Source organism: Xyrauchen texanus, chromosome 25 (genome assembly GCF_025860055.1).
Source record: "Xyrauchen texanus isolate HMW12.3.18 chromosome 25, RBS_HiC_50CHRs, whole genome shotgun sequence".
Classification (NCBI taxonomy): domain Eukaryota; kingdom Metazoa; phylum Chordata; class Actinopteri; order Cypriniformes; family Catostomidae; genus Xyrauchen; species Xyrauchen texanus.
The window spans coordinates 32,576,811-32,597,770 of record NC_068300.1 but is presented as its reverse complement, the minus strand read 5'-3'; the positions used below and the strand labels follow the sequence as shown (position 1 = coordinate 32,597,770).

The 20,960-nt window shown below is 37.4% G+C and overlaps 2 protein-coding genes across 4 annotated transcripts in view; one reads left to right on the top strand and one right to left on the bottom strand.

Moving 5' to 3' along the window:
- The window catches only part of LOC127618876 (sodium/potassium-transporting ATPase subunit beta-1-interacting protein 3-like), an 86,716-nt gene extending 76,417 nt beyond the window's left edge, over positions 1-10,299 (top strand). Inside the window, exons 6-7 of one of the 2 annotated variants that reach the window (XM_052091546.1) lie at positions 2,760-2,844; positions 6,092-10,299. In XM_052091546.1, the coding sequence (XP_051947506.1) occupies positions 2,760-2,844; positions 6,092-6,101 (95 nt within the window). In that variant the 3' untranslated portion in view covers positions 6,102-10,299. The remainder of the gene's footprint in view (positions 1-2,759; positions 2,845-6,091) is intronic. The other variant, XM_052091547.1, reaches the window with a different exon arrangement.
- A 197-nt stretch (positions 10,300-10,496) lies between these two features.
- Positions 10,497-20,915, bottom strand: LOC127619169 (baculoviral IAP repeat-containing protein 7-like). 2 transcript variants are annotated; one of them, XM_052091954.1, is made up of 7 exons: positions 20,354-20,915; positions 18,710-18,809; positions 18,415-18,496; positions 18,273-18,312; positions 15,002-15,214; positions 12,498-12,563; positions 10,497-11,995 (listed from the first exon to the last, which is right to left on the bottom strand). In XM_052091954.1, exons 1-7 carry the CDS (start codon positions 20,856-20,858, stop codon positions 11,793-11,795), a joined length of 1,209 nt encoding a protein of 402 aa, XP_051947914.1. In that variant the 5' UTR covers positions 20,859-20,915; the 3' UTR covers positions 10,497-11,792. The 2 variants fall into 2 exon arrangements, with proteins under 2 accessions (XP_051947914.1, XP_051947916.1); XM_052091956.1 differs by having other exon boundaries at positions 12,534-12,563.
- Between the last annotated feature and the right edge of the window lie 45 nt (positions 20,916-20,960).

Sequence of the window (20,960 nt, the reverse complement as noted above, 5' to 3'; positions counted from 1 at the left end):
CTGAAGTTTATCTTCTCTCTCTCTCGCTCTCTCTCTCTCTCTCTCTCTCTCTCTCTCTCTCTCTCTCTCTCGATCTCTCTGTTTTAAATGGCTTGCATCCATAATTAGTTTGTGGTCTCCGTGTCCCTGTTACTGCTGGCTCATTAAAAGCTGTGTAAATCTATATAATGACATCAGACAGGTCAGCCCATCTACCAGCTCTTGGGTACTAATATAAGCCTAGTTTATTATACGATTTTTGTCACTTTATATTTACTTCAGACATAACGGACTGTTTACATAAGTACCCCACCATATAATGCAGCAGTGCCCAAACCTGTCCGCTCTGCGCAATCAGTGACCTGTGCAAGTGTTCGCTTGTTGTTTTCCTGTTGATTCATGCGGATCGTTTGAGCAGCACATTTTTGTCCTGCTTTTGGAGCATTTATCTGGTCATAAATCTCAGACCTGTAATGAGTCAATGTGAAGGAGAAATGTGAGGTGCTAAGTGTGTGACTTGTGTATAACAATGTACATGGAAGAAATATATACTTTATTTATAATTTGTTGAGCGGAAAAGTGTTTTAGAAAGTAAATTAAAAGTAAAGTAATTAGAAATGTGATTTCTTTTCCAATGAAGTAATTACTAATCTTCATATGTAGTGGATTACTATTTGTGTCTCAAACCTTGCAATCGTGATCGAATCTTATGATAATCATTCATTATAAACATCTAAAAATCACAATATATGTTTTATGATATATAACTGTCCTCAAGTGCATCATCTGTGAACGTTTTTATTACAGTGCACATTAAAGAACTGGCGCTGATAAATTAACACTGCATCAGAGCTGTGTGCCTGTCAAAAAAATAGGACTGTGTGTGTGTGTGTGTGTGTGTGTGTGTGTGTGTGTGTGAGTGTGATCATGAATGTCTGCTTGGTTATCAGTGCTGAGCAGATTCCTTTACACACCCTAAAAAAACAGCTTCTTTTTATGAAAGTGGGTCAAAATAGTGTAGTGCTGAACGTTAGCTTGAGTGCTACCCCCTCTCGAAATGTTTTACACCCCTCTTTCCAGAGAGAGAGACTAAACCAGGAGTCACAGAGAGGAGAGAAATAGATACACACTTTATCATAGAGTCAAAGAGAATTCATGTGAAACTTAATATTCTCACCCTCATGCCGTCTCACTGTCTTTCTTCTGCAGAACACATACAAAGATATTTTGAGTGTGCATCATGTGCTTTTGTTCATACAATGCAAATCAATGGGGCCCAAAACTTTCAAGCTCCAATAACGACATAAAGGCTGCATAAATATCATCTAAATGACTTGAGTGGTAATGTCTTCTGAAGTGATACGATCATTTTGGGTGAGAAACAGACTCCATATAAGCAGGAATAACTACCTCGCTTCCAAACATTCCACACATAGCAGTGCTACTCATGGTCGCTGAAACTCTGCAGACGCTTCAAATGTTGATGACACATCATGAGCTCAAAGCCTGCCTTTTAGGATGCACAAACCAGCTGCTCTCTATTCAAGCCTGCTGCATGTAAAATGTGTGTAAACATGGAGGCAACTGCTCTTGAAATTGCTTGTGTTTTATATAGATTTACTGAATTTGTTTGAGTGAGCTTTCAGCAGTAGCACAATGTTAATGAGTCACAGATTATACATGTGATTACTGGCACCATGTTGCAATACTACTTATACCGTACACTGAAGTATGTACTGATGATTGGAAAGCACATTTGAGTGTAGCATAAGGAGTACTGGGTCATACTACCACATCATAAATGAATGGTTCATTTGAACCACATGAGTGGTCATCCACCTGGATGCTCAGTGTGCATCATCCAGGTGGATGCTGCAGACTGGTGGTGGTCGAGGAGAGTCCCCTGTTCACTGTGTAAAGTACTTTGAGTGTAGTGTCAGAAAAGCGCTATGTAAATGCAACATTCATATTCGTAGTAATATGCTGAGACGACTAAAAGTAAACCATTCGTAGGTCAATTTCCAAAAAGTGTAAACACTGTGGCTCTGACATGACAGGATTGACTCAACCAATGGTGTCAGATTGGTGCAATACTATGTTTGTTTGACTAATGGCAAAGGGAAAGTGTTCTGTAAACCTGATTGAAAAAATTCATATTTTTGCGATTTCAAATTTGTGCCACTTGTTGGACAGAAATAACACACTTTTCAATAACTTGACCTTTATGTGCGTACATTTAAAAACTGATTTAGCAGCTTTTGAAAATCCATTAGAAATAGTATTCATCATGTGATTTGGGACACCGTTCTAGTGTGTGTCTTTGTGAGAGTAAAATTAAATAAAGGTTTGTACGAATACATTTACATTAAGTCATTTAGCAATGGACCTTTTATCCAAAGCAGCTTGCAAATGAGGAACAAGCAAGCAATTCAGAAACTTGCTTGTGTGTGCGTGTGCGTGTACGTGTGTGCGTGTATGCGTGTGTGTGTGTGTGTGTGTGTGTGTGACAGTGTGATAATTTGAATTCTGTTCTCATGTAGATAATATTCATTGTTATTAATTACGTCTGCTTTGTGTAATAAAAAGTGGTGTAGTTGATATTCCAGGGTTAATGTTCATATTAATTCATATTCATGTCATGCATTATGTCTGCTCATGGTTTTTGCATCAAGTGATGATCATCATTTTGTGTTCCGTTTCATTTGTTCTCCTTGCGGCTCATTTTCCCCTTTCATTTCTTTCATTCTTTAATTTCAAAATTCTTTTGTTTGGTTTTTCAGTTGATTTTATTGGTGGATTTGACCCATTCCCACTCTACCATGTCAATGAGAAACCATCCCATCTACTATTAAAGCCTGTGCATCAGTAAGTACCTGTTTGTGTGTTTGTGTGTGTGTGTGTTAAGTTTAGATCCTATTACACATGTCCCTGCTTGCCCCTTGTCTGAAACATTAATTAAAGTTAGCTTTTCTTTAATTAGTGTAAGTTCTTAATTAGTCTATTCATTAAGCATTCAGATCTTGTCCAATGAGGGATTAATCAAGACTGTCACAAGCTAAATTTAGCAGTGTGGGAGCTTTATATAGACCACTTTAAAATTGTTTTTGGCAAATATTAATCGTAGGGTATGTGCGCAAGCTCTTATGTCTGTTTAACATAAGAAAAGAGTCTCATGTTAGACTTAAGTTTTTACAGATGTTTTAGTGTCATATCCCTTTAGCTAACGTTTGCTAATAGGCGCTTTCACTCATACGGCCATTTACATAAATGTAATGGAATTTAACAGATGCAGCACTGTTTTCTGATATCAAACAAAGAATGTTTAAGCTAGTCAGTCCGCTTGAGTCTTCTTCTATTCCATCCGTCACTCATTCTCACCACTTCCGGGCCAAAAAAAAGTGGAAGGGCTAGTTTTTTAGAACCATCAAAGCTTGACGAACTCAGAACTCATGCTGCATTGGTATGTAAACAATATGGCGGCACGCATAGCTGTCAATCACGTTCGGGAAAAAAGTTGACTGAAATTTATTTTATTTATACATCATAATGTGTGTGAGCAGTTAGAGGTTATTTCCAGGAAATTACATCAGAGTTTTAATAGTATTTTGGTGCTTATGTGTAAAAGTTAACAATACGGATAATAGACTGAAAGTCTATCGATGTGTGAAAAGCAGATGTGGTACATTTATCGGAAAAGGTAATCTTTCAATTGTACTGCGGTGTAACGGATTTCGTGTGTAAGTGGCTAATAATGTTACTTAGCTAGCCTCTACTAGCTTGCAACATCTCACCACAGCCCTGCTTGCTGCTGTTCCCATTTTCATTATAACAGCAACTCCTCCGATTGGTGGATCTCACTTTAGGATTGTGGGTAATGTAGTACTCCACACAGAATTTGGAAATTAAACATGGGGGGAAAAAATCAATCACAATTACAAAAAGTTGAAATCACACTGAACCCTATGGGTTCTATAGAAGCATATATTATAATTTAACAACCAGAACTACTGACCTCTCTAGCCCAGACATCTACACTGCAGTAACTTTGAAGTCTTTATTTCACAACTGCATCTAATCTACTATATATCATCAATCTAAATTCTTTGTCTTCAGTCTTGTGTTTTTCATTTGGAGAAAATAGATCAGTGGAGTGATCCCTCTGAGCCCAGTCTTGGCCTCATTTCAATAAGCCTTAAATTATGCAGTATGTGTAACGAGTATGTGCGTTCAAGAAGCCTTTTTAATTTCAATATGTGCACATGGAGGTGCTAAACACATTATATTTGCCCCAGGGACATTTTTCATGATAGTTTAATCAGACTAGTTGCAAATAAGACAAGTGCTTGTCTTGTCTCTAGATACACAACCAATTCAGTCAGAGAGATGTTAATATATCACCCAGCAGGTGTGCATCTGTGTGTTCACCTATAAGTGAACGGGCCAGGTTTGGGTACAATACAGAATTTCAGAATTTTCTCTTTTAATTCATGAATGGGAATTTAAATGTAATTGGACACGCCCAATAAGATGTTAAATTGGAATTTAAATGTAATTGGACACGCCCAATAAGATGTTGAATTGGAATTTAAATGTAATTGGGCACGCCCAATAAGATGTTGAATTGGAATTTCAATGTAATTGGACACGCCCAATAAGATGTTGAATTGGAATTTCAATGTAATTGGACAGGCCCAATAAGATGTTGAATTGGAATTTCAATGTAATTGGACAGGCCCAATAAGATGTTGAATTGGAATTTGGATTGGGAAGGAAAAGGAATTTACTGAATTGCAATTTTAAGAAATTCAACACAATAAAAAGGAATTTCATTGGTCCAGCACAAGAATAGGTAACTTTGTATGTGTTCTGTTTAAAGGGTTGGTGTAAAATAAAAGTTATCTTATTATTTACTCACCCTCATGCCATCCCAGATGTCTATGACTTTCTTGCTTCTGCTAAACAAAAACTAAGATTTTTAGAAGAATATTTCAGCTATGCAGGTCCATACAATGCAAGTGAATGGTGGCCAGAAGATCAAAAGTCTATTTTTTACTATAAATCTCCACTTTTACTTTCACATTCTTCTTCTATTGTTTTTGGTGATTCCCATTCTTTGTAAATATCAACACCTAGTGGGCACGAAGGAGAATTTGTAGTAAAAAAGGACTTGAATATTGATCTGTTTCTAACAAAATGATGAAACTAACTGGAGAAGGGCACAATCCTAACAATTTAATTCATCTCTTAAAATGTCTAGAGGCAAACATGACCAGTTAACTGGAGTAGGACAGATCAAGAGGAAAACTTTGTCAATAATATGTCCATAGGTCTATGAAAGTCCAGATCTGAACCCCTTTAACCACTCTAAAATATACTTGCCTTAATGGAAGTTTGCTGTTGTTCTTCCATTTTTTAACAGTGGCATTTGTAATGATTAAGCCATTGCCACAGGTACGACCATGAATACTGATAGTCTTCCGAAAAACATCAACAATAGTATTTGTTATGAGTAACTTTTAACTACAACTTTCTCAGTAAATAATTCCATGGAGTACAAAATGGGTTATAAAATGTATATGATAAGTAGATTAAACTCAGTAAATGTACTTTCATTGCATCTTTTCTCATTCAGGTAAGAAAGTCTGAAGTGGTTGGATCAAGATAAAAGTCACTTAATGACAACAGAATAATTATTAATATATAGATTCACCCTTATCGATTTAATATGCATCTATACCAGTTACCAGTTAGTGTTACTTCTGTAAAACATTTTAGCATGGATGATGAGGTGTATTTAAAAAACAAATGGCGCACCGTTATCTCTTTACCTCGTCAGTGCTGTTTATAATGTCAGCAGTTTAAGAGTTTCGACTTCCTCCATATAGAGCCTTTTACTAATCTGTTCTTTGTAGAATTCAAATGGGTCACATAAGTTTTGCAGTCCCCACCGAAGCCCGACTGAATCATGCAATTTCTCTCTGTGCTGTCCCAGAGCTCTGGTTCTATCTCTGGAGCACGCTGATGTGCGCTGCGGCAGTTCGCGCGGTCACAACCCTAGTCCAAATTAAACTTCTAGTAATCTTATAACCTTACGTGTATTTGTGTTTTTCAGGTCTTCGTAAATGAAAGTGTGTTCGCAAAGAGGAGCAGCCTGGCACATTCCACCTCTCCACCAGACTCCTCGTTCCCCGCCACCTGCATGATTCCTCAGTGTCTCTCCATACCCATTAAAACACTTCCTAATCTTCTAGTCTGGAAGGAGGATTGGAGAATTGGCTCTCCTCTTCCCATCTCTGGACAAAATGCCGTCCTGCAGACGCACTAACTCCCGCATTGTTCCAGCTGCCTCATTTACAGCCATAAAAATATCTTAACAAAAATGTCCATTATTTTTATCAGGCGGATTTCCATGTTATGTGTGTGTGATCCAAGTTCATTATGTATTGTGACCTCAAAGGCCACAACCCATGTGAGTTATTCAAAGTGACTGTGATGTTGGTAAGTGTCAGATGTTGAGGTTAACTGAGTTACAGCTCTGTTTGTGTTTGAGAGAGGAGCCCCATTGAATGCTGTTTACTTTCACACAGGATTTGCGCATGTACACAGTAAAACAGTGGAAAGAGCCGAGAGGAGGAAGGGTGGGCTGGAAAGCGGGTTTGGCCCAAAAATCAAAGACAAAGCAAGCAAACCTCTTGTAGCTGTATTTAAAAATAGAAGCAAAATAAGAACACATTGTGTTTGGCCATTTAAAATATAAGAAAGAATTAGAGCTGTTTGAGACTCATTTCATGGTATGCTTTAAAGATTTTGTCATGGTCAGCTAGGACTTTTTCAAGTACAAAAGTGCTCTTTAAGATACAACAGCCCAAAACTATTTGGACACTTAAGCCTTACTTAAAAATGTATGAGTGACATTGCACTAGATAACAAAATATTAAAGCAAGTGCAACTTATTTTAAAGGGGGCAGCACAAGCACACTTCTTAAGCTAAACATTTCACAAAAAGAAGTTTGTTAAATTATAAAACAATAGATTTAATGTTAGAGTTAATGTGATGAACTACACCTTTGGTTACTCTGCTAGGGCACCTGGGTGAACTTGAGGACAAGTCCTAAATCCACTAAAAATCACCTTGACAACAGTTGGTTACAAGTAATTGCAAAAAGTCAAGTTAGTTCTGAGAAAAGTTCTAGAATCATTGGTTAACAAATGTCACTTTGTTTCATTTTGATTTGATATAATCCAATGACAATTTCTGTGGCTTTAGTGTTCAAATACGTTTAAGGGCAACTGCACATACCACATCAGTATTTTTATTGTGTTATCAGCATTTATTGTGAAATGTGTTTGAATTTAATCAACATTTAGATTAATATTAAATCATCAGTGCTTCCTCTGGTAGTTGGTTCCATAATAAAATTCTCATACTGAACTGTTGGACTGGTAGATATAATGATGCTCCTTTCGTAGGGATGGTGCTTGGAATCAAATATCATTTTGTAAAAAAGTAACTTGTAAAACAAACCATCGGCATGCCTTGTCCTTATGAATATAATAACAGTTGAGCAGCTGTCCAAGTCTTTCACTGTAGATGCAAAGCTACTGTATCTGTTTACTGGAAAAATAAACCTCAAAGCACAATTGCTTGATTTGTTGACATGCAGCATTAGATGTATCTTAATGTGTTTGGCATGTTATGAAGAGATGGACTCTGTATTGCCTTCCAAACTAAAATGTGAAGGCCAAAGGTCAGTTTGAATAAATTCGTATAATCGCCATTGTCAAAGCGGAGTTGTTTCGTTATACCACATATTTCATATCAGATACATTGTATTTACATTTTTGGATGCTAGTTCCCTGATGGTTAAAGGATACACACACAAATGAAAATTCTGTCATCATTTAGGCCACAAACACATGATTAGTTTTCATTTGAATATGCATTAATTTCACAACGTTTACGTCTCTCCATTCACACTAGAAAGATTCTTTGACCGAAAATACTCACCATTACCGCATACCTGGGAAACCATGAGTTTTCAAATGAAAAGGGATAAAGGGGCGGTCACACTAGGCTTTGAGCACTATCTTTTTTTTTTTTTTCGGATAATGAAACCGACCAGGATATGATGTCACGCGGGAGGGCTTCTGGTGTAAATGAATAACACATCACAAATAACAAATACAATTATATTTAAAGGGGGCCCTGGTTAGCTCAGCGAGTAAAGATGCTGAAAACCAGCCCCGGAGTCATGAGTTCATATCCAGGGTGTGCTGACTGACTCCAGTCAGGACTCCTAAGCAACCAAATTGGCCAGGTTGCTAGGGAGGGTAGAGTCACATGGGGTAACATCCTCATGGTCACTAGAATGTGGTTCGCTCTCGGTGGGGCACGTGGTGAGTTGTGCGTGGATGCTGTGGAGAATAGCGTGAAGCCTCCACATGCACTAGGTCTCTACGATAACACGCTCAACAAGCCACGTGATAAGATGCACGGATTGACGGTCTCAGACGTGGAGGCAACTGAGATTAGTCCTCCACCACATTGAGTCACTACGCCACCACAAGGAATTAGAGTGCATTGGGAATTGGCCATTCCAAATTGGGGAGAAAATGGTGAGAAAAAAATTATATTTAAAGTGTTAAGATATATTGTCTACTCACATTCCTGGAACATTAAAACATGTATTCTTTGTACTGAGCCAAGAGGTCAGTGTGTGGCGCTTCCATCTTCTATTGGTCAGAATCCTCTCATCATCCAGCGACCGAGTCCGCCAAACTTGCACTCTTGTACACAGCAGAGTATGACATTTCTTCGCATGAGTTTGCATTTCCGGTCTCCCGTGCTCTGCGTTTGAATTGGAGTGAATAAAGCACGAAGTGTGAGTGAACGCGACTCCCATTCAAATGCATCCGAACGTGGGAAACCAGAGAAGCAAGTTCATGCTAAGAAATTTCGTACTATGCTGCATATTGAAAGTTAAAAACCTGAGTCCAAAATGATGTACTGTCAGCGTGTGTACTGTATTTGATGAAATCGCACTTCTTGGCCGGTTAAACAGTGTGTTATTTAGGTATGCATGCGAGAAGTAGGAACAGATTCTGGACATACTTCATCAGGGGAAGTGGGTATTGAACCGTGACCCTAATAGATGACGTACTACAACTACAATAATAGTCTACTCTGGTTTTATTAAACAAGCACCATTTAAGCACAACAAACAACTTTCTTAGTATATATATATCACTTGCATTTGAAAAGAATATTAGACTTTTAAATCCAGCGTTCTGAACATGATGCCTCTACAACTCCCGAATGATTATGGGATAAAGTGTCCAGTAAATCCGCACTTCAGAATCTCGCCGGAAATTCTAGTCTAGTTCATCCGTGTATTTCATGCTTGGTGTCTTATGAATACTGAGGATTCGGACATACTAACACTCCCCTGACATCCTGTTTTTGGCATACTATATAGTAGGGAAGTATGCATTTTAGGACGCAGCGCAGAGAGGACTCTTGCTGTTCTCTTGGCTCAATAGGCTACAAAGTATACATATTTCAAAGCTGCATGTTTTATTGTTGCAGGAAAGTGAGTAGACAATATATTTGAACACTTAAAATTTAGCATTTTTTTGTTATTTGTGAGGTATTATTTACTCTCTCCTGAAGTCCTCCCGCGTGACATCATATCCTGGACTGTTGCGAAAAAGTTCGCGTGCTCAAGCCAAGTGTGACCGGCACTTTGTTGTGCATCTTGACTGTCAAAAGGACAAAAAAGCCTTTTATGTTTTCAAAAATGGCAGGGTTTACATTTTGGATGACACATCCATTTAAATTTCGCAACGGTGAATGGGAACTGTTATAGCTGTTAGTTTACCGATTTGTGTACAGTAACTCGAAATGGCAAAAACATTTCCAGCTTCTGTGGAGTAATCTTGAACAAAGTTCCATGCTGTCTGCATAGTGCTCATGGATCTACTCTGCCCCCTAGTGCCCAGTGGTCTTCTGTACAAGCAGTGGATGAAATGCATTGTTGCCACTAACTGACGATATATGTGTACATTTGTCGTTCTAGAATGTAGGTAATGTAGCTATTTGTTGCTGAAAGCTGTTAAAATTGTTACATCTTGTATCTCTCATTTTCTCCTTATGTCACATCTTTTCTCCTTTCTTTTTACAGGCAAATCTTTTGTACACAACACTTTTTGTATCCCTTCGTTTGGTCTCTTCTCAGTTCTTCATTGACTGCCTGTCCGTCAACATGTGTTTGCTGAGCAAGGTGTAAATAGATGTTTGTTAATAAAATATTTGCTTTTCGTCTACTGGTCATGTCGTCTTGTTTGTGTTTGGAATGATGCTTCCATCTGTGTGATGTTGCTCCTAAAACACACACACACACACACACACATATAATGTGTTGCTATATAATCAGCCACGTATTTACCAATTTGAACAAAATGAAGTGTTCAGACAAAGAAGAGTAATTCAAATAATTTGTATTAATGAAAATGATAGTGCACTGTGTTAACACAATTATAATGAAGTTTTTATAATAATACAATATGCCCTCTTATAAATCACCAACTGTAATAATTGTATTAATTTTTGCTTTTTATTTTTTAAGACATTTTAAAAAATTATAAATATCTTACAAGCATGCAAAGCATTTTATGTCTTTTTTTTTTTTTTTTTTTTAAGGAATAGTTCACCCAAAGATTATAATTTTGTCATTATTTACTCATCCTCATGCCATTCAAAACCCGAACTGTGTTATTGTTGCTTGGAACACAAATTACATTTTTGGAAGAATCTGCGCATAATAACAGTTCAATGTGACCAAGACTGACAAGCACTTAAAAGGGAAAAATAAGCAGTTCAAATAATCAAAAAAGTAAAAAAGGTTGTAGATTATTTTGGTGAATAACTTAAAGTTAAAGGAATAGTTGACCCAAAAATTTAAATTCTCTCATTATTTACTCATCCTCATGCCATACCAGATGTGTATGACTCTCTTCTGTAGAACACAAACAAAAGATTTTAAGAAGAATATTTCAGCTCTGTAGGTCCATATACTGCAAGTAAATGGTGACCAAAATTTTTAAGGTCCAAAAAGCATATAAAGGCAGCATAAAAGTAATTAATATGACTCCAGTGGTTAAATCCATGTCTTCAGAAGTGATATGAAAAGTGTGGTGAAAAACAGATCAATATTGAATTTATTTTATTTTTTTGCTATAAATATCCACTTTTACTTTCACATTCTTCTTCTTTTGATTTTTGGCAATTTGCATTCTTTGTGCATATCTCCACCTACTAGGCAGGAAGGAGAATTTACAGAAAAAAGGATGTAAACATTGATCTGGTTCTCACCCACATTTACAATATCATATCACTTCTAAAGGATTACTTTTATGCAGCCTTTGGAACTTCAAAATTTTGTTACCTATTCACTTGCATTGTATGAACCTACAGAGATGAAATATTCTGCTGAAAATCTTTGTTTTCTGCAGAAGAAAGAACGTCATACACATCAGGGATAGCATGAGTGTGAGTAAATGATGAGAGAATTAAATATTTGGGTCATATGGGCTATTTTACATTACTTTCATAGTGTTTTATTTTTGTTTGTTTTTTTTTTAAGCTTGACAGATGTGGTCACTGTGAACTGTTGTATGAAATAGTGCTGCATGAAAGTTCTTCAAAAATTATATTTTTGGGTTACACGTGCAAAAATTTGGAAGCGGATAATATCTGTAGAGTATTTCTAAGCACTGATCAGCAGTCTTTGTTAAAGACTTTTCAGTTCAGAACTTTAGGACATGAATGCTCGAACGCTCCCCCGTATAACTGCCCTGCAGATGGGGCAGTGACGCAGACTGGCTGCGCAGTCAGTGCAGACAACCAGATGGCCGCAGGGGATGAAGACCATGGAGACATGTTTGTCCATGCAGACCTTGCAGGTCCTCTCTTCCTGAAGCTGTCTCAATTGCTCCTCTGGACTCATGTCTGATCGCACTGAAAAACACACAAACATACAAGTGAGGACATTTGAACTGGGTCATTAGATGTTTACTGTATGATCTCTTTCACACTCTTAAAAAAATATAAGGTCCTTCAATGGATCTTCGAGCACCTTAGGTTCAGCAAATAACGTTTTTCTTATCAAGAAAATTTTGTAATGGTTATATGGGTATTTGGAGATTTAAAAAAGGATTTGTTACATTATGGGTTTGAAGAATCTAAAATAGAAGATATGTGAAACATGTTTCGGTCACTACATAACTCCCATACCTCCATTTGGGTTATCTCATGTATTGATGACATTACCATAATTATAAAATGGGTACAATAGTAATTTTGACTGGTAATGCAGATTGCACTCTAAAGAATCATAGAAATGATAAATGTTACTCTATGGCACTAAGCTGTCACAACCTTTTTATGAGTACATCTTTACATGCTACTAGGTGGAGAGAGGATTAAAACACACACACACACACAAACACTGAATATGGACCTTTCTCTCTGACTGTGACCTGTGTTCTCTTCCCACCTGCACTGCTGCCCTGCCTCTCCATGGTCTCTAAAAGAAACAAACCATCCACATGTTAGAGGGTGGAGGATTGGGATTTTCCAAAAGGATTTTATTAGAATCTTTTTGTTTCCTTCATTTTTTATGAAAAATATCTGTTTGAGCCTAGGCTAAATAGTGTCTATGTTCCAAAACCTTGTGAGCTGCCTACCTAAGCAACATTTTAGTCAGGCTTGAGCTGCATCTACCTAGGCAGGCTGCCTTTAAGATACTTCAGTTTGGCCAAATTCTAAGGCAGCATCTCAGGTATACTTCAAGGGATAGTTCACCCAAAAATGAAAATTCTCTTATCATTTACTCACCCTCATGCCATCCCTGATGCGTATGACTTTCTGTCTCCTGCTCAACACAAAGATTTTCAGAAAAATGGGTGAGCGACAAAGCAAAATTTAAATGTGAATTTGGCAATTCACATTCTTCATGCATATCGCCACCTACTGGGCAGGAGGAGAACTTATAGGAAAAAAGGACTTAAATATTGATCTGTTTCTCACCCACACCTATCATATCACTTCTGAAGACATTGATTTAACCACTGGAGTCTTATGGATTACGTTTATGCTGCATTTATGTGCTTTTTCAAGCTTCAAAGTTCTGGACACCATTCACTTGCATTGTATGTACCTACAGAGCTGAAACCTTCTAAAAATCTTTGTTTGTGTTCTGCAGAAGAAAGTCATAGACATCTGGAATGGCATGAGCGTGAGTAAATTATTTTTGGGTGAAGTTAATCCCAAAAATCATTACGATGACCTCCAATAATTTATTATATTTCTTTTAAATAAAATAAAATAATAATAATAAATTATCTACTGAAAAGTATTGATGAAACACAGTTGGTTTAATATTATTAAATGAACAACTATTTTGCCCAATATTTGTGTGCTATTTATTTTTATGCTTACTAAAGTATTTTGTCATTAGCTTAACAACATGCTAATGTCAAACCTTATAGAGCGCAATAGGTTCCTTTCAGAAGTATCCCATTAATTTTTTCCATAGAGAAATTGATTATTATGCATTTTTTCTCCCCTTTTCTCCCCAATTTGGAATGCCCAACACTTAGTCCTCGTGGTGGCGTAGTGACTCAATCCGGGTAGTGGAGGACAAATCTCAGTTGCCTCTGTGTCTGAGACCGTAAAAACGTGCATCTTATCACATGGCTTTTTGAGCTTGTTACTGCGGAGACGTAGTGCGTGTGGAGGCTTCACGCTATTCTCCACAGCATCCATGCACAACTCACCACTTTATAGCAACCACAAGGAGGTTAGCCCAAAGTGAATCTACCTCCCAAGCAACTGGGCCACTTGGTTGCTTAGGACGCCTGACTGTCAGTCAGCACACCCTGGATTCAAACTTGCAACACCAGGTGTGGTAGTCAGTGTCAAAACTCGCTGAGCTACATAGGTTCCCGAGGAATTAAATAATAACGATAATTAATAAAACTTTAAAGACAAACCTACTGTGAGCTGCAATGTTGTTAAACAGTGGTATATGCTCCTGTTGATCAGTTTGTGTTACTTAATTTTTTTAAATCGTGTTTAATAGCAGAATTCCTGTTAAAAACTACACTACCCATAAACCTGCAGAGAAAGATACACCAATCGGATAATCATGAAAAAATATGCAGCAAAAGAGCTCTGCAGCACTGCCTACTTCCATCATGTTCTATGAATAACGCAATCAAGTACCAACATTCCAACATTTGAAAACTTTATATTTGTATACATCTAATGTTTTGCTAAATACTTTGAATATATTGATTTTGTACTCAAAATCAACAACGTTAAATAAATACAAAAATTGCTTTTAATTCGATTACATCAATTGCTTCATAGTATTGTAGTTTATGTCCTCATTAAAGATATTAAGTACACAGACTGGTACCTTCATCTTTTTCTAAGATTTACATTTTTGTTTTCTTTTTTTTTGTTGTAGTTTGTAATCTGTGTTTTACCTTGAAGCTGGTTGGTTTGGTTCGTGGCTTAAAACTTTTATGAAGGATTTTATGAAATCCCTATGGAAAAAATGAATGGAAAAAATACATTCGGAACCAAGATGGCTGAAAAAGTGTAAATTCTGAGTCGAGTCTCCTGAGCGCTTCACATGAGGATTGCTATTTGTGCTAGTTACTGCCTATGTAGAGCACGGCCATTTTCATGATGGGTGGGTGAGAGGTGGGCAACAAGGAAATTGTCACAGGCCCCACCAGTAAAATGTTGTCCTACACCACTTGAATTTGAGCAACAACCCTGATGTAGAGCGTTCCAAATCAGTCACTTATGATGTTCCATTTGTGTTAGCATACTGCCATGCAAGACAGCTGCCAAGGTAGGCAGTAGACAGAAAGTTAGCTCACTAAGTTTTGGAATACAGCTATTGGTATTAAAGGAATTGCAGCTATTTTCGAAACCGAGGGTGCTCTACACCTGCTCCGGGCTCTCCACCCTGCCTCTCCTCCTCTTCGGCCTGCAGGACATCAGTCACCAGGTCAGAGACTGAGGTGTAGTGTGAGCCGGTGAGCAGGTAGTGTGACTGCACCAGACTCTCCACCTGTGAGCGCTGGAAGCCCATCTGCAGAACCGCCTGCACCACAGGAGACAACATCGGTGCTGCCACCGAGCTCTGTCCACCCAACAACTCTGCCAGTGGGACAGCACACAGGAACATTGAGTCCACATTTGTGTGAATGTGTACTTGTTGTAGTGTACATGTGAGGGCTTATGCTGCGTTCCATTCAAAGTTGGATGTGGAATATTCCTACTTGATGTATTATTGATATATATGATATTTATTCTTAATAAAAGTGAATGTTTATCAAAAGTGAATTTCAACTTCCTGGGTGCCGACATGTTTGTGTGACGTCAGTCACCTGCATCTCTGTGAAATTGGAGTTGAGAGTTTCTGCACGAGTTTCTAATTTGGAAGTCCGACTTATATAATGGCATTTCATTACACTTTTCCTAGTAGGAAGTTTGAAATTCCGACTTTCCGATTTGAATGGAAAGCAGCATAATATTTCTGAAAATGTTCTCATAAATGTAGCAAATGTTTTTAAAACCATCTTGTGAGGAGGGTCCTCACTAGTAAAAAGGTTAATAAAATAATTTTATTTAAATTGTAAAATGGTATATGTGCCTGTAAGTGTGTAGTATTAAAATTAGCCTGAAAGAATATTCCGGGTTTAATGCAAGTTAAGCTCAATCGTCACTCATGTAAGAAAAAGCAACAATCGCAGTTACAGTGAGGCACTTACAATAGAAGTGAATGGGGCCAGTCCATAAAAAATAAAATACACATTGTTTCAAAAGTACAGTCATAAGATGTACATTTTCTACATGTTAATAGGATTTTATTGCTGCATTTACCAGATTACAGGAAATACAGCATTACGGCATCATGACAACAGTTGTAATATTGGATATTTTCACAGAAAAGGTTAGTAAAATAACATGTACTGTATAATGTTTACATCATGGAAGTTTATATATAAAGTTTATTCACTGGCCCCATTCACTTACATTTTAAGTGCTCTATTGTAATGTACACTGGTTGCCAAAAGTTTGGAAAAATTTACAGATTTTGCTGTTCGGAAGGAAATTGGTACTTTAATTCACCAAAGTGGCATTCAACTGATCACAAAGTATAATCAGGACATTACTGATGTAAAAAACAGCACCATCACTATTTAAAAAACATTTCCAGCAGCCATCACTCCAACACCTTATCCTTGAGTAATCATGATAAATTGTATTTTTTTTTACTAGAAAATCACTTACCATCATATCAAACACAGTTGAAAGCTATTTAGTTCACTAAATGATGCTTAACATTGTCTTTGTGTTTGTTTTTGAGTTGCCACATTATACAATAGACTGGCATGTCATAAGGTCAATATTAGGTCAAATATGGCAAAAAAGAAACAGCTTTCTCTAGAACTCATCAGTCAATCATTGAGAAATGAAGGCTAGATGATGCTTGAAATTGGTCAAAGATGGATAAATATTTCATAAAAAGGTGTACACTACAGTCTTCAAAGACAAATGACAACTAACCCTAACAAGGACAGAAAGAGATGTGGAAGGTCAGATGTACAACTAAACAAGAGGATAAGTACATCAGAGTCTCTAGTTTGAGAAATAGACGCCTCACATGTCCTCAGCTGACAGCTTCATTGAATTCTACCCGCTCAACACCAGTTTCATGTACAACAGTAAAGAGAAGACTCAGGGGTGCAGCCTTATGGGAAGAATTGCAAAGAAAAAGCCACTTTTGAAACCGAAAAACAAAAAGAAAATATTCGAGTGGGCAAAGAAACACAGACATTGGACAACAGATATTTGGAAAAGAGTGTTATGGATCTTAACCCCATTGAGCTTTTGTGGGATCAGTTAGACTGTAAGGTGCGTGAGAAGTGGCCGACAAGACATCCACATCTATGGCAAGTGCTACAGGAAGTGTGGGGTGAAATGTCACCTGAGTATCTGGACAAACTGACAGCTAGAATTTCAAGAATCTGCAATAATGTCATTACTGCATGTGGAGGATTTTTTTATGAGAACTCTTTGAAGTATTTTTTTTATTTCATTTAAAAATTGTTATAGTAATTGTTCACGTTATTAAAGTCCTGACTATACATTATGATCAGTTTAATGTCACTTTTCCAAATAAAAGTACCAATTTCTTTTCATAAGATCAAAATTTGTACATTATTCCAAGCTTTTGGCCACCAGTGTATATATATATATAAATGATATAGATATACTGCAGATGAGAAAAAGGTCAAAATTACTTTTTGTTGCAATCAACATTGTCACAAATGTTCAGAGAGAAAGGTCTTTGAAAAGTAAATTGTGAGAGCTGAAACAGTAACAACAACTCCTGAGGAATGTAAAATAGAGCCAATTGCAGTTGTCAAGGTCACTCAAGTGGTTTTAAAATGAATTATAAAACATACATAACAGCCTGCTATGTAACGGGGGGTCATGATGACTGTTTTTTGACATTGCCATGACATGAAGCGCTGGTCTGAGGTGAGTTATACTGATATCATTAATTACTTTGAGTTGTTATGATTCCCAACAACTTTACAAGTTGAGCCTGAAATTAATTTTTACTCTGACTGACACTTAAATGGTTGTTGTTCTCTGTCTGGATCACTCATTTTGGTAGTTTTTAAATAGCCAGAAACCGAAAACAGGCTATCAGATTCATCATGGCGCTGCCCAGTGGTTGCTCAGAAAAACTGTGGATAAGGGTGCTATATCGGATGGTATGGTTTTCTGTTTCCAGACAAGCCTTGCAACACCAAGCAACCATCCAGATCACCCTAGCAACAGCCTAGAAATGCATGGAAACCAGCTGAACCACCCTAGAATCAAACCAGAACATCTTAGCAAGATGAGCCTAACTAAACAAAGCTCTGACCAAGGACACACTAGCAACCACTCAGATGAGCTTAGCAACCAGTTTGTCTGTCTTTTTGTCTGATTGTGAGGCCTGTATAAACATCAAACTTTCATATTTCAAAACATTCCAAGAATGAGATATTTAGTAGAACAAAAGAATTGGGAAACAAATATTTGTGACGAATTAAACAACTGTTATAGCTCCCACTTGTCCCACTTTAGTGACTGGCCCATTTTATTTCCTTTTTTATTAAAATTGTCACATCGCCTGTACATACTTTTATTCACTTACCTGAGGTAATACTCCCTTCTGTTGATGACAGAGATCCACCCTTTAAAAAGAAAACAGTTACAAATCCCAAAACCACTTACAAGAATGACTTAGTTGCTAAACGCACAATAAACTTTGAATTAGTTACATCACTATTTCTCACCACTCTCTCAGTCATGTTGAAGTACGACTGCTGGATGTTGCTCACATATTCCCGTCCTCTGGATTGAAGCAAATATTCACATCTTTTGAAGCACAAGACAAAATGAATAATAATAAAACATGGGTACTTGAGAAAAGCTTGCATAAAGTCATATATCCTTTTAGGCTTTAACTCATTATTGTTCATTTAAGAATGTGTTATTCATTTACTGTTTAGTGTTGTATTATTATATAATTTTGCAGGAAATTCTTGTGGTCTGTTTTTATATATATAAGAGCAATAATTCAGCGCTCACTGTGGAAACCATTTGGCGTGTTCTTGCCAAGGGTCATCTCCTGGTTCCCAGTTCCTCAGACCACCATCACAAAAGAAACACTTCACATTGTCGCTATGACCTGAGAAACAGAGACAGTCGGTTACTAACATCTCACAATAACACAGTATACATGGCAATTACAATACACATATGCACTGTAAAAATGTTTTATATTACATTATAACAGCCAGGCCAAGATCGCTATAGACACGTCCCCCAATACACTATTTGAGAGTATAGTGCAAATATAGTAGAAAAGTTTAAAGGTGCACTCAGTAACTTTTGTCTGTCATCTTGGACTTACACTGACACCTAGTGGTTTGGATGCTGTATGATTTAAAATCAATAGTTTTCAGTTTCAGATATGATTGTAGAAATGTAATATTTACAGTCAGTCATGATTACTTTAATCATTGAGTGAAGTGTCAAATAACAGGTCGGTTACTGAGATTAAGTGAGTAGTATTCAGCTGATCATGTGATTCTAACATGGCAGCCCCCATGTGTGGACCCTCTCCATGTAGAATAAAACAGCTTTTATAAGGTTACTAATATGACTGAAGTCTTCATTTTAATGTGAGTGCTCATGATTCATATAAAATGCTTATTTAAATTTTACTCAGTTTATTGAAGTGCCATGTGCATTACTTACAAGATTTGTAAGTAAAAGTTACTGTATTAACTGAATTACCCACATTAATCAATATTATGTCATAAAGTAGATTTTACTTAATTTTATACCTTTAAACTTAGAAAAACTGCAAAAAAAATTAAGTAAATCTTATCAGGTATTTAGATGTGTTTTTTGTTTTTTTTGGCTGATTCTTAAACTATCAGGCTACACTTGACAGTATCATATCTCGACTAATTGCTGATCGTGATATAACAATATCTTTGTTTTCATCCATTTAACTTAATTTTTCAAATATTTCGCTATTTATTGTAGTGGTTTAATTAAAGTAAAACATGCAGTACTATTTAAACTGACTGAATTAACCTGAAAAAATTATGTTACACCAATTTAAAATTATTTCTACTGGTGAGATCAGGTATAAATAGATTGTCTAAGTAACAACCTAACATTCTTTACAGTGAAATACAATGAATTTAACTTTGGCACTGCTTTGATTTTGTATAACTTAAACATTAAGGCAGCAATATATATATATATATATTTTTTTTTTTTTTTTTTTTAGAAAAAACAAAAACAAATAGTGGCTTCAGATTAAAATAATTCAATGAACATTCTGAACAGAACGGTTTTATAAACTTTTATCTATTTGAATAGCTTTTACATGTTTCTATTACTATTTGACTGTGTATTGAGGGACTTCATTCTAGTTGTGTTACGCATTTTTGAGTAAACTAAGGAACAGCCAGAAACATTGCTGTTTTCAGAATAATAACAGTTCATCGCTCGCGGGCTCTCTAGTTCATTCCGCCCATTCACAGTACGCGTGACTGCAGGCCAGGGGCGCGTGACTGCGAGTCCAGAAATGAAAAATGACAAAGTTTCGCTGCTCCAGTAAATCGAACCCGAACAGAAAATGACAATCCTAACTTCATAAGAGAAAAAAGACACTAAGACAACTTTGCTTCCTGCTTTATCGGCATAGGCCTATACCTGTGTAGAAAAAGCCAGCTCGCGCCAGTGAGTCGGGCTGCACTGATGCTCCGGTGGGCCAGTTCTGATAGGTGGTCAGTCTGTTGTCCTCTGACTCCATCTCCGGGCACACCGCCTGCCCGGGCACCACCTGGTCGTCCACGGTCAGCCGCTGCAGTTGACTCAAGAGCTGTCCGTCCACAGAATCAGTCGAGCCCAACGGAACATTGCCCACGTCTCTGCCCATCACGAAGCCGCATGTGGGAAAGTGTCTCTCATGTTCCCCGAGTGGGGTATCCCCATCAACCCAATGTCTTAGTATCCCATCACAGCAGAAGCACTGCACTGTATCACTGTATCCCAGATAGAAAAACCCAGCCCGGGCCAGCTCCGCAGGGCTCACCGGCGCATCACTGGACCAGTTTGGGAAAGTCTGGAGTCTCTCCTCTTCACTCCGCATCCCGAGTAAAACCCCCGCCTCCATCTGCGTGCTCCTCTCGCGTTCACGTCCATGATCTCCCCTCATCCTGCTCACCTTCCATAGTGGACCGTCCAAGTGTGCTTCAACCCCCCTCCACTAACAATATAGCCTATTATTGCCTGTAACAGAGCACAGTTTGGGTTACTA